At 46.1% G+C, this 13,294-nt stretch overlaps 1 protein-coding gene across 1 annotated transcript in view; it reads right to left on the bottom strand.

Moving 5' to 3' along the window:
- The window catches only part of LOC117368584, a 144,180-nt gene that overhangs the window by 85,905 nt on the left and 44,981 nt on the right, over window positions 1–13,294 (bottom strand). The window contains 3 exon segments of the mRNA XM_033962314.1: window positions 5,267–5,319; window positions 6,856–7,047; window positions 7,153–7,273. Of these exon segments, the coding sequence (XP_033818205.1) occupies window positions 5,267–5,319; window positions 6,856–7,047; window positions 7,153–7,273 (366 nt within the window).

The raw sequence follows: 13,294 nt of genomic DNA, 5'->3' as shown, positions 1-13,294 counted from the left end.
CAAGTAAATACGATGCAAGCGAACTGGTGTAAGATACCATTGGTAAAGCATCTTATATCCATTTTCCACCAAAAAGCTAGCAATTGAGGGGCGCAGCAAGCATTGGAAAAGAATGGCCCACCATCGAGCAGGAAAAGTCCGCCCCAACAAAGTCTCCCAAACCTGAATATATTTAATTGGGGGGCATTTTGGGTAGTAAGTGCCTTATAAAAGCAAGTAACACATCCCCTACCACACCTGCCACTCATGGCCCATTCCAACAAAGTTTCCGGGATCATTAACTTGCCCAAGGTTCTACGCCGAAGAAAATCACCTGGTGATAACGAAAGAAATCCAACTCCCCAAGTCGTAGGCCTCCCGTAAGTCCGAGTAGGAAACAATCTGACCCTCCTCAATAAAATCCCCCAGATCCACAAGGCCATGAAGGGCCCAGGTTTTAAATCGCGGATCCAAGCGACCAGGCACAAACCCCTCTGCCACCGTAAGTGGCGTTAATAAAAAATAACACCTCCCCGGAAGCAATCGAGCCCGAGTACGAGCCCATAAATTAAAGGTAAGGGCGAAAAAAGGATTAGAGCCACGGAGCAAGGTCCTGGCTTCCGGCAAAGTCAGCCAAGGAAGCCCAACACAAAGATCATCATCAATATGCGGGTGTTCAATCTGAACCCAATTTTTAATGCGAGCTTTACACCAAGTCAGAAATGCCTTCAATTGGGCAGCTACATAAAAGCGCTTCAAACAAGGGACACCCATCCCACCATGGTCCCGAAATTGATACAGTACACTCCATAAAACCCTCGGAGGTTTACTTTTCCAAATGTACTGAAACAATTTCCTAGAGACCCGGCGAAAAAAGACATCCGAAAGCGGAATCGGCAAGGCTTGGAAAAGATATAAAAGTTTCGGTAACACCATCATTTTCACACTCTGAATGCAGCCAAACCAAGAAAGAGAAGAGGCCTCCCATCTATCAAGATCCGCCCACAAAGATTTAAGCAAGGAGGAAAATTCAAATCATAGAGCGACTGAGGACTAGAAGGAATATTAATCCCTAAATATTTGATACTTTTAGCCGCCCATTTAAAAGGAAACCTGTGTTTCAACCAAATCTTATCACCAAGAGGCACCGACATAGAAACATAGAAACATAGAAAGATGACGGCAGAAAAGGGCCACAGCCCATCAAGTCTGCCCACTCCATTTACCCACCCTATTAAGTCTGAGTGCTAATGACTTAGTTCCTTAACTAGACCATCGTAGGGATCCCACGTGGATGTCCCATTTATTCTTAAAGTCGAGCACACTGGTGGCCTTGATCACCTGCATCGGAAGTTTGTTCCAGTGATCTATCACCCTTTCTGTGAAGAAATACTTCCTGATGTCACCACTAAATTTCCCTCCTCTGAGTTTGAGCCGGTGCCCCCTTGTGACCGAGGGTCCCTTGGGAAAGAATATATCGTTTTCCACCTCTACACGACCTGTGACGTACTTGAATGTCTCGATCATGTCACCCCTTTCCCTGCGCTCCTCTAGGGTATAGAGCTGCAGCTTGCCCAGTCTCTCTTCGTATGAGAGACCCTTGAGTCCAGCGACCATCCTAGTGGCCATTCGCTGGACCGACTCAGCTCGAAGCACATCTTTCCGGTAATGTGGCCTCCAGAATTGCACACAGTATTCCAGATGAGGTCTCACCATGGTTCTGTAGAGTGGCATTATGACTTCAGGTTTGCGGCTGACGAAGCTTCTATTGATACATCCCATCATTTGTCTTGCCTTGGATGAGGCCTTCTCTACTTGTTTGGCAGCCTTCATGTCTGCGCTGATGATCACTCCCAAGTCCCGTTCTTCTGAAGTCTTAGCTAGTATTTCTCCATTCAAGGTGTATGTTCTACATGGATTTCTGCTACCGAGATGCATGACCTTACACTTCTTAGCGTTGAAGCCCAGCTGCCATGTTGAGGACCAGTTTTCCAATGTGATCAGATCTTGCATCATACTATCTTTGAGATTGCTTTCACCTACTATATTACACAGTTTGGCGTCGTCGGCAAACAGTGCTACTTTACCCTGAAGCCCTCGGGTCAAGTCTCTTATGAATATGTTGAAAAGGGATGGTCCCAGGACTGAGCCCTGCGGCACTCCGCTAGTCACTTCCGATGTCTCAGAGAGGGTGCCATTGACCACCACCCTCTGAAGTCTTCCACTCAGCCACTCCTTGACCCATGCAGTTAGTTTCTCACCTAACCCCATTGATTTCATCTTGTTTAATAGTCTACGGTGTGGGACACTGTCAAAGGCTTTACTGAAATCCAAGTACACTATGTCCAGAGACTCTCCCAAGTCCAGCTTTCCTGTCACCCAGTCAAAGAAGCTGATAAGATTGGACTGGCATGACCTGCCCCTAGTGAATCCATGTTGGCAGGGATCCCTCAGATTCCCCTCATCCAGTATTGTGTCCAGTTTGCCTTTAAGTAGGGTTTCCATGAGTTTACACACTATTGATGTGAGACTCATTGGTCTGTAATTCGCAGCCTCCGCTCTGCAACCCTTCTTGTGCAGAGGAACAACGTTGGCAGTTTTCCAGTCCAGGAGGACTCTCCCCGTTCTCAGGGAGAGATTGAAGAGCACGGCTAACGGTTCCGCCAAAATATCACATAGCTCTCTGAGCACTCTTGGGTGCAAATTGTCCGGTCCCATGGCTTTGTTCACCTTGAGTCCTGACAGTTCTCTGTAAACATCAGCTGGTGTGAACTCAAAATTCTGAAATAGGTCTTCCATGCTTTGCTTTGCTTCCAGCTGTGGCCCGTGGCCCGGTGCCTCGCATGTAAAGACTGAACAGAAGTAATCATTCAGTATTTTGGCTTTATCGGAATCTGTTTCCGCATAATTCCCGTCTGGCATTCTAAGGCGTACTATCCCGTTTGCGTTCTTTTTCCTGTCGCTAATGTATCTGAAGAAAGATTTGTCCCCTTTCTTAATGTTCTTCGCTAGAGTTTCTTCCGTTCGAAGTTTGGCCTCCCTGACTGCTGTTTTGACCGCTGCAGACTTTGTCCTGTATTCAATGTTAGCTTCTTCTTCCCTGGTGCGTTTGTATGAGAGAAATGCTTTTTTCTTCTCCTTGACTAGGTATGAGACCTCATCTGTGAACCATTGGGGTTTCTTTTTCCTTTGTTGTTTGGTTACCGATTTTATGTAGCGGATAGTTGCCTCATGAAGGGTTGATTTCAAGGTTGACCACATAGCTTCCACGTTATCAGTCACTTTTTGAACCTGCAGTGTCTGATAGATGAAATCTCCCATGCGTGTGAAGTCAGTGCCCCAGAAATTGAGTACCCTTGTTTTTGTTTGTGATCTAGGGAAGCCTTTCTTAAGGTTAAACCATACCATGTTATGGTCACTGGTGGCTAGTATTTCTCCCACCGAGACCTCCGAGACGCTTTCCCCGTTCGTAAGTACCAGGTCCAGGATGGCCTGGGCCCTTGTGGGCTCTAGTACCAGTTGTTTGAGCCATACTCCCTTCATGGACGTTAATATCCTTCTGCTATCACAAGTTGTCGCTGAGAGTGTGTTCCAGTCTACATCAGGCATGTTGAAGTCTCCTAACAGAACTACGTCCCCCCCGTAAGGTGATATTCTCCATGTCTTCAATTAATTCTGTGTCCTTGTCCTCCGATTGTCTTGGGGGTCTGTATACCACACCAAGGTATAGGCATTTTTCTCTGCCTCTGGCCAGGTTTACCCAGATGGATTCCCCAGTATACTTGACATCCGTGATCCTGGTTGTCTTGATGTTCTCTTTGATGTAAAGTGCTACCCCACCTCCTAACTTACCCTCTCTGTCTTGCCGAAGCAGGTTGTATCCTGGTATAGTTATATCCCACCCATGAGAGTCTGTGAACCATGTTTCGGATATTGCTACTACGTCTAGATCTGCATTAACTATTTCTGTTTCTAGTTCTAAAAATTTATTCCCTAGGCTGCGTGCGTTAACATACATAGCTCTCCACTCTTTCTGATTTTTAAGCTCCTGTAGTGAGCCACCCTTTGGAGTTAAAGTGTCTCTTAGCGATTCTTTTGCATTAAGGGTACTTACCTCAGACTTGAAAGCGGAGTTTTGGTTTGCCACATCAGGATTGTTACTTACTGCTCCGGTGTAAAAATGGGTACCCTCCCCCGACTTACCTAGTTTAAAGCCCTTCGAAGTAGGCGGGCTAGTCTGTGTCCGAAGACATTCTTACCTCTGTTGGTCAGGTGGAGTCCGTCTGGTCCCTGTAGTCCCTGTAATGCCTCTCCGTGATTCAGGAATCCGAAGTTCATTTCCTGGCACCATCGTTGCAGCCACTCATTCGTCTTCTGGATGCGTTCGTCCCTGCCCCTTCCTCTGCCCCTAACAGGAAGAATGGAAGAGAATACTACCTGTGCTCCTGTCTGTTTCAGTCTCTTTCCCAGTGCTCCGAAGTCTGTAGTTATGTCCTCCAGGGTGTTCTTGGCAGTGTCATTCGTTCCTACGTGGATGAGCAGCATGGGGAAGTGGTCCTGGGGCCTGAGAAGTCTATCGAGACAGGTGGTCACATCTCTTATTCTGGCTCCGGGCAGACAGCAGACCTCCCTCGACTGCATATCCGGTCTGCATATTGGTCCCTCGGTGCCCCTCAACATGGAGTCCCCAATGACTATTACTCTACGCTTCTTTTGGGGGTGTCGATCCATTGTGCCCAGAGATGGAGATGTGTGCTGATCCTGGTCCATCTCTGCGTCGGTAGTCTGTTCCTGCAAGACCTGGAATCTGTTCTTCAGGCTCAGATGTGGAGTCGATGTGGAGTTGCCCTGGTGAGAGAAAGAGTGAGAAGGTGAAGAGATTGTGAATGGGGGGGGGTCTCCTACGTTTACCTGTGGAGGAGGTCACTAACTGCCAGGAGTCAGTGTCTCCATCCATCTCCTGAACTGCAACAGTTGGTTTCTTTGACGACGGCCCTGGAGTCATCATGGGAGATCCGTCACGGGCTCGTTCTGAGATTTGGGATAGTTCCTGCACTATCCCTTCTATATAGGCCTCATCCTCTCTGATGCCTCTCAGACGTTTCACCTCCTCCCTGAGGCTTCTTAGTTCCTGCACGATGTCGTCATCCTGCTGGCCGATCTCCTCTGTCTGTGTAGAGGCCGTAATGTACTGCTGTGGGATGGCCTCGGTCTGCAAGGAGACGTCCTTTCCCGGTGCTGTGTTCTCCTCCGTCTGTGCGTAGGCTGAGGTCATCTCCCGGATTACCTCCATGCAGGGGATGCCGACCTTGTTTGTAGGTTTCATACTCCTTGTTCGCCCTGCCATAACAACAAAAAGGGAGAGAGTAAATGTGAGAGTGTGAGAGGTAGTATGAGAGATAGTAGTAGTGTGAGAGTATGAGAGAGAGTAAATGTGAGAGTATGAGAGATAGTATGAGAGGTAGTATAAGAGTATGTGAGCTTAGGGCCTCTGAGAAATAAAGTTGAAAAGTTAGGTTATTAGAGAGATCTGAGCAGTAGAGTGTCTGGAATAAAGGATTTGCCCTACAGTGTCCTGTTGCCCTGGATTGGGCTCTTCTTAAGGCTCTTCGCTCGCCTTCGCCGCGCGCTGAATGGCTGCGCGCCGTTGGCTCGCCTCCTTTTATGGAGGAACCCGGTCGCAAGCTGCTGACGCGATGGGGGTGGGCGGAGCTACTCTCGCCGCTACCCCGATGCCTCCTTCAGCTGTGCTGGCGCTTCTCCGCTCCCCTAGCGCCTCGCACAGCTCACCCTTGCCTCCTTTCTGCTCTCCCCTCCTCTCCGATGCCTGCCTCTGCCTCGTGCAGTGCTAGCAGCAGCGCCCGTTGGCTCGCCTCCTTTTATGGAGGAGCCCGGTCGCAAGCTGCTGACGCGATGGGGGTGGGCGGAGCTACTCTCGCCGCTACCCCGATGCCTCCTTCAGCTGTGCTGGCGTGTCTCTGCTCCCCTAGCGCCTCGCACAGCTCACCCTTGCCTCCTTTCTGCTCTCCCCTCCTCTCCGATGCCTGCCTCTGCCTCGTGCAGTGCTAGCAGATTAAGAATCTCAGATTTATCCATATTCGCCTTAAAACCAGATTCCTGGCCAAAGCAGTCAAGCTCCTCCACTATCCCTGGGAGAGAACTCACTGGGAGCGTGACAGTAAGCATAATATCATCTGCAAAAAGCAGCAACTTAGTAGAGACTGCACCGTGAGTAAAACCCCCGATGTCCTGACGGAGACGAATATGATTGGCGAAAGGCTCCACTGCCAAAGCAAAAAGAAGAGGTGACAAGGCACAACCCTGTCTAGTCCCTTGTCCTAATTCAAAAGACTCTGTATAGCCACTGTTAATCAACAAAGAAGCCAATGGCTTAGTATATAACAATTGCACCCTCTATACCCATAGTTGACAGAGTACTCAATAAATACGGCCAATACACCCTATCGAAGGCCTTCTCTTCGTCAATTCCCAACAACAATGTTGAAGGGCCACCCTGCTACGCCGACCAAATTAAGTGCAACAAACGGCGAATATTATCAAAAGACTGTCGCCCAGCTATAAATCCAGCTTGGCCATCATGAACCAAGCGCGGCATATGATGTTGCAACCTGCGAGCTAAGATCTTAGTAAAAAGCTTATAGTCCGTGCCCAACAGCGAAATAGGTCTATACGAGCCACAGCTAGCCGGATCCTTTCCAGGCTTCAATATTAAAGTCACCCCAGCCAAACGCCATGAGTGCGGCAGCTCACCAGCCTCCCCAAGGCCATTGAACATTGCAGTGAGAGGGCCCACCAAAATATGTTTAAACTGCTTATAAAAGCGATTAGAAAACCCATCCAAACCGGGAGCTTTACCATTACCCAAAGTTGAGATTGTCCAAAGGGTCTCTTCCTCTGTTATCGGAGCCGAAAGCTTCTCGGCCTCTTCCGCTGTCAAGCTTTGCACTTGGGCCTGTTCTAAATAGTCATCTATAGAACCCTGGGTGGCACAAGACTCCGGGGCATACAAAGCCTTATAAAAAGCCAAAAAGGCCCGCGCAATAGCCTCTGAAGAGTGACAAAAAGCCCCATTTCCAGAGCGAACCCCAGGAATAAAGATCCGCAGCCTCTTCTATTTTAACTTAAAAGCCAACAACCCTCTTGCCCGATTACCATGTTCAAAATGTTTTTGCTGCAAACATTGCAGCTTGGTAGAAATCTCCTCCAATTGCAACTGTCGCAAATCCTGTCTCATCTGTTCTAAGCGAGTCAACAGCGAAGTACTCCCAGAAGCCTGTTTATGGGCACGTTCCAGATAAAGAAGCTGTTTCCGCAAAGCTTCCAATTTCCGACCCTTTTCCTTCCTACGAAAAGATCCAATGGAAATAACCTGTCCCCTCAACACCGCCTTCAAGGCCTCCCAAAAGGTAATCGGGGAAACCTCCCCAGTCCCATTGAGTTGAATATAATGGCGTAACTCTGTCTCAACCCTAAGCGCTGTGACAGGATCGGTCAACAAGCCATCCCAAAAACGCCAATATCTTTGACCAAAGGGAGACGAAGTGGGAAGCAAATCAAAACAGACTGGGGAATGATCGGACCAGACTCTCTGCTTGATGGTGGCCTGAGAAATTTGAGAAAGCAAACACTTGCTTACCCCCCAAAAATCAATGCGAAAATAGGAGTTATGCACCCCAGAAAAATAAGAATAATCTCTAGTGGAAGGATTAAGATGTCTCCAAAGGTCTACCAAATCCCAAGCTTCCCACAAAGCTGTCAACCGCTTACGATCTGCCTTACCATACTGGACTATGGTGGTCGAATTATCCAGGGAGGGCTCCATGGCCACATTAAAATCACCCCCCAAGATCAAATGCCCCTCAACTTCCTCTCAAAGGACAAGATCCAAAGCATCAAAAAAACTGGCTTGCTCCACATTAGGAGTATAAACAGTACACAGCATATAGAGAACATTTGCAATTTTAACCTTTACCAAAAGATAGCAGCCATGAGCATCACAAGCCACATGTTTAACCAGGGGATTCAGGCTGTCAGCAAGTATAATACCCACCCCATGTTCCTTAGCACTGAGGTATTGGAAGCAAAATAAACATATGAATACTTCGGATGTTGCAGCAGAGATTCAGCTTGTGGTTTGAAGTGGGATTCCTAAAAGAACCCCACCCCAGACTGAAGCCGCTCGGCCTCCCTAAACAATAGCTGTCGTTTTTGTGGCATATTGAGACCACGAACATTTAAAGAGAAAAAAGTAAGCCCCCTAGCAGTCATCACCCAGCATCAATACTCAAACCCACTATCACACCAGCCCTCAAAGAGCAAAGAATACCACACACAGTCCCCAAAACCCCCAATCCCCCTTCCCCCCACCCAACCAACCATCCCCAAGAAAAAGGCCCACCAACCATAGGGCAAACAGAGGAAGCATGTCACCCATAGGCAGCTAACACCACATCCCCACCTCACACTGTGCACACAACCCCCCCCAAAACCCCCCCCCCAGAGTGCAGAGAAGAGAAGTCCCACACAATGTAACGCAACAAATAGTACATAGCAGCAATGTCCTACTGCCGCTCAGAACAAAAATCCAAGGTCCACAAAAGAATCAGCCAGAGGGCCCGGGGTCAGACCCCGAATGCCGTTTCAAGCGCCTGCCATTGCGAGGGATCCGCCGTCAGCGCTGAAAAGATGCCACAGAAACCACCTCCGATGTTTCCAGCACAGGGTTCGCAGGCTCATCCATCAAGCTAGCTGCTTGAAGCACTTGAGTGGCCTCCTCCACCTTGACCACATAGCCACTTGGAAGGAGAGGCCAAAGGGGTAAAGCCAACGACAGCAGATATGGTGAGATTACAGACATTTTGTGACCTCATGGAAATCACGCCGTTTTCACAGCGTAAGGCCCGATAAATCAGCAAACAATTCAACCTTTGAATTGTCCCACATAATGTGCCCCATTTGCCTGGCAGCCTGCAACACCCGGGACTTCACAGGAAAGCGTAAAAAGCAGGCCACAATATCACGGTGTCGATCTCCCACCCGGGGCCCCTAAGCCCGATGAACCCTTTCAAAGTCCAGGGAAGGGACCTCAGTGTCAGGGTATGCTGCTTGCCAAAATTTAGAGCAAATCTCCACCAACAGTTGTTGGATATCCTGAGCCTACGCGGCTTCCGGGACTCCGCGGGCGCGAATATTATTGCGCCTGCTACGGTTCTCTCCATCTTCCAACCTACCTCTAGTGAATCCATGTTGACTCCGGTCTTGTAATCTATGGGATTCCAGAAACTTGACCATTCTCTGTTTTAAAAGCGTTTCCATTAATTTGTTTACCACAGAAGTCAGACTTACCGGCCTCTAATTCCCTACTTCTTCCTTACTTCTACTTTTATGGAAAGGGACTACATCCGCCTTTTTCCAGTCCTCCGGTACCACTACCAACTCTAGAGACTCGGTGAAAAGGTCAACAGAGCTACCAGAACTTCCCTAAGTTCCTTCAGCACCCTCGGAGGTACACCATGTGGCCCATCGCTTTGTCTGCCTTTATTTTAGCTAGCTCCTCACCAATACAACCTTCTAAAAATCGATCAGGGTCTATTACTTCTCCATCCCTATTCACGTTTTCTCCCCTTCACCTTTGAGTCTCATAATGCCACTTTTGTACTTCCTATCACTGATATATCTAAAAAATGTCTTGTCTCCACTTTTTACCATGTCAGCTATTTTTTCTTCCATTTGCTTCTTTGCTTTCCTGACTACACAACCAGCCTCTCTTAACTTTTCCAGATATTTTTGCCTATCTTCCTCTTTCTGCGATCTTTTGAAGTTTATGAAAGCTATCCTCTTATTCCTTACCTTCTCAGCTACTACTTTTGAGAACCAAAGTGGCCTTCTTTTCCTCTTACTTTTACTTACATGCCTCACAAAAAGGTTTGTCACCCTTACAATCGCTCCTTTCAGTTTTGCCCACTGCATTTCTACTCCTTCCAGACGTTCCCATCCAGACAATAATTCCATGACGTAAACCCCCATCCGAACAAAGTTAGTTTTTTAAAAGTCTAGAACCTTTACTTTTGAATGAGCCCTGTCTAAACCCGTCTTAATATTAAACCGTACCATGCAGTGATCACTGAATGCCAGATGATCACCCACTCTAACATCAGAAACACTTTCACCGTTTGTAAGCACTAAATCCAGTACGACCCCATCCTATGTGGGTTCTATTACCAACTGCTGGAACAGTTCTCCTTGTAGAGAATTCAGGATCTCCCCACTTGTAGAGAACCCCGAAATAGGGATACCCCAATCAACATCTGACATGTTAAAATCACCTATTAGCAAGACTTCCACTTTTTTAGATATGATCTGAATGTCTATTATTAAATCTCTATCTATTTCTTCCGTCTGTGAAGGAGGCCTGTATATCACACCAATGTAAATATATTCACCATTCCCTCTTTCCAAATTGATCCACAGTGCCTCTTCCTTGCCCTGCAGATCATGCATTTGTGTGGCTTTAATATGATCTTTGCCAGGGAATTTGGAATTCGGTTCCACTCTATCCTCTTCTCCTTTGGAGTGTGTATTTTTGTTAGTAGAATGGAGTTGTATTATTATTTTAATATGATCTTTAACATATAACGCTACTCCCTTTCCTTTTCTCCCTTCCCTGTTTTTCCTGAACAGATTATAGCCTGGTATAACTACATCCCAGTCATGGTTTTCCGTGAACCACGTCTCTGTGATCGCCACTATATCCAACTCCTCTTCTTCCATCACAGCTTCTAGATCCAGAACCTTGTTTCCCATACTTCGAGCATTAGTATATACTGCTTTACAGACATTACCCTCTTTCCATATCTGTGTAGAGGTATTCAGTGATTTACTAATCCGAGGGCTTAGACTCACCCAGGAGCTTTGATCACCCTTCTAGTTTAAAGCCCTCTTCAGTAGATTAACCAGCCTGCTGGCAAAGACACTTCTTCCATTCTTTGATAGATACACACCAAACTTGTGTGAAAGAAATGAGAATCGATGAGTCGGCATTCTAATGGCCTCCAAATTTCTGCTCAATGCCCCAAATCTTCTCTTTTGTCCACTCTGGTAATCTTCCCAAAGCACGTTTACTTTGCTCACTTAAAGATCTCTCCCGTGACAATTGTAAAGCTCTTTTAACCATGTCCTGCATGTCTCATTTGTCCCAAAGTCTCATGCCTTCTTCAGCAACTTTCCAAGCTTGCCAGGCATCATTTCTCATCTCCCTATTGGGCTGTAATTCTTTTCCCACTTCTGTCTGTATTCCTGTCTGCACTAGGTCACCTGTATATTTTGAAAACGTACCTCCAAATCTTACTGTTCTTGGATATGGAGTTCTTCCATTTGACATTACAGTCGCAACATTCCCTGCCCTGTCTCTCAATCTAGGATTGATAGAACCTTTGTATCGTGCAAATTCCCAGTATCTTACCCAGTAGTTGAGCCACCTGGCCAGGGCAATAACATTTCTTGGATCTCTGGACTCAATCTGCATGCTAAGTCACACTACTCCGCTGTTATCCGCTGGAGCTCCGCCAGAGTAGACGCCCATGCTGGTTGCGGCTCACAGTCTTTAGTCGTTCTACACACAGTATCTGATGATAAATCTCCTGCAAGTAAATGCCAAATTACATCAACTTTCAGATAGCCCTCTGGATCACATGATCCCTGACTAAACATCATGGTGTAATAGCAGCAATTCTGTAGAGCCAAGTCCTCCCCCAGCCGGAATAGGTAATGTAATAGAGTCCAGCTCCTATTTTCAAGTGCTTCTGAGTGTCTAGAAACATCTAATGCTCTCAAAACTTGGTACCTCAGTGTTTCTGGAACTGACAGTCTGATAATCATTTCAGTTTCTTATCTGTCAAATCTTTGGCATCTCTAGTTCCCAATAAGGCTGTTTGCTCCTGTCATAGTCTCGAGAGACTATGGGAGCTCACGGCAGCCATTTCCTATGAGTGATCTGCACAGGGCAGAAGGGTAGGAAAATCGTCTAAGAGGGCTTAAAAATAGCCCCAAAATGAAAATGGATCTAAAAAAAAAATTGCGAATAACCGAATCCGCAGATGCTGAAACCACGGATTTGGAGGGAGAACTGTACTGACTTTTAAAACAAGAAACACTGGTCAGCCGGAATTTATTAATAAACTCTTGATACCGTATACTTCATCACGTCTTCTTCATTCCTCAAATCAAAATCTATTAGCAATCCCATATAAATACTAGAAGAAACACTATCTTTTCAGTAGTTGCCCCTTCCCTCTGGAACTCAGCACCGAAGACATTAAGAGAGATAACTAACCTTGAGAAATTCAAGTCTTTTCTTAAGACATTTCTTTTGAAAGATGCATTTCAAGTTTGAATGTCCTTTTAAGGATTTTAAAACTTTTCTCTTTCATTAGTCCTTTTGTATTGGACTTATTTGGTTTTAATCCCGTCCTTTTCTTTTCCCCTTTGTACCTAACTTTTCTTTAACTACTGTAGTTTTACATGGTCTAAGTAACAACATCCAAGTTCCGTCGATCCTGGGCTTTATAACTTTCGGTTATACATGCTGTACGACTAAGTCTATGCCAGCCCATGTCCCGCCCAGCTCCCGCCCTCGACACTCCTCCTGAAACGCCCAGTTTAGCTTTGGACATTGAGCGGCACTAAGAAGGCCTAGGTCGTTTAGAAATACGTCCAAAACCTGTTTTTATTTTCGGCGCTTGGACGTTTTTGAGAAATGTTTGTCCAAGTGCCGACTTAGGCCGGTTTTTGGATGTTTTTCTCTTTCGATTATGAGCCCCATATTGTCTTCACTAATTTGAGAGGTTCTTTACCTTTACCAAGTTTATTGCAGGTTATTTACCTTTTTCACCAGAAGTCAAGTTTATTGCAGAGTTAATATCAAGAATATCAAACATGACAGCAGAAACCAGAAGTAAGCTTAAATAATCAATTTGGTTTATTGAGAAGATCAACTTGATAATTACAAGGAAAAATAATTTACACACTAAGAATCTGCATTACTGGAGGCTTACCAATACCTTCAGCTTGTGATTACAGTAAAACTTTTCTAAGATAACTACCTATTATCCTATGGATATCTAATCTATAAGTAAACCAGTTTCTTTCTATACTAAATTTTTAAATCAGATCAAAGAACCCATACATTATCCAATTCTCTTTCTATGAAACGGCTCAGGATCCCTGAAGAAAAAGGGGATCCAAAACAAGAACCAGGCTCTTCTAAGCAGCCTTTTCCCTCTCTTCCATGAATAGA

Source organism: Geotrypetes seraphini, chromosome 10 (genome assembly GCF_902459505.1).
Source record: "Geotrypetes seraphini chromosome 10, aGeoSer1.1, whole genome shotgun sequence".
In the NCBI taxonomy this organism is placed as follows: domain Eukaryota; kingdom Metazoa; phylum Chordata; class Amphibia; order Gymnophiona; family Dermophiidae; genus Geotrypetes; species Geotrypetes seraphini.
Note: the sequence above shows the minus strand (reverse complement) of the source record. Positions and strands in the feature narration are given on the sequence as shown.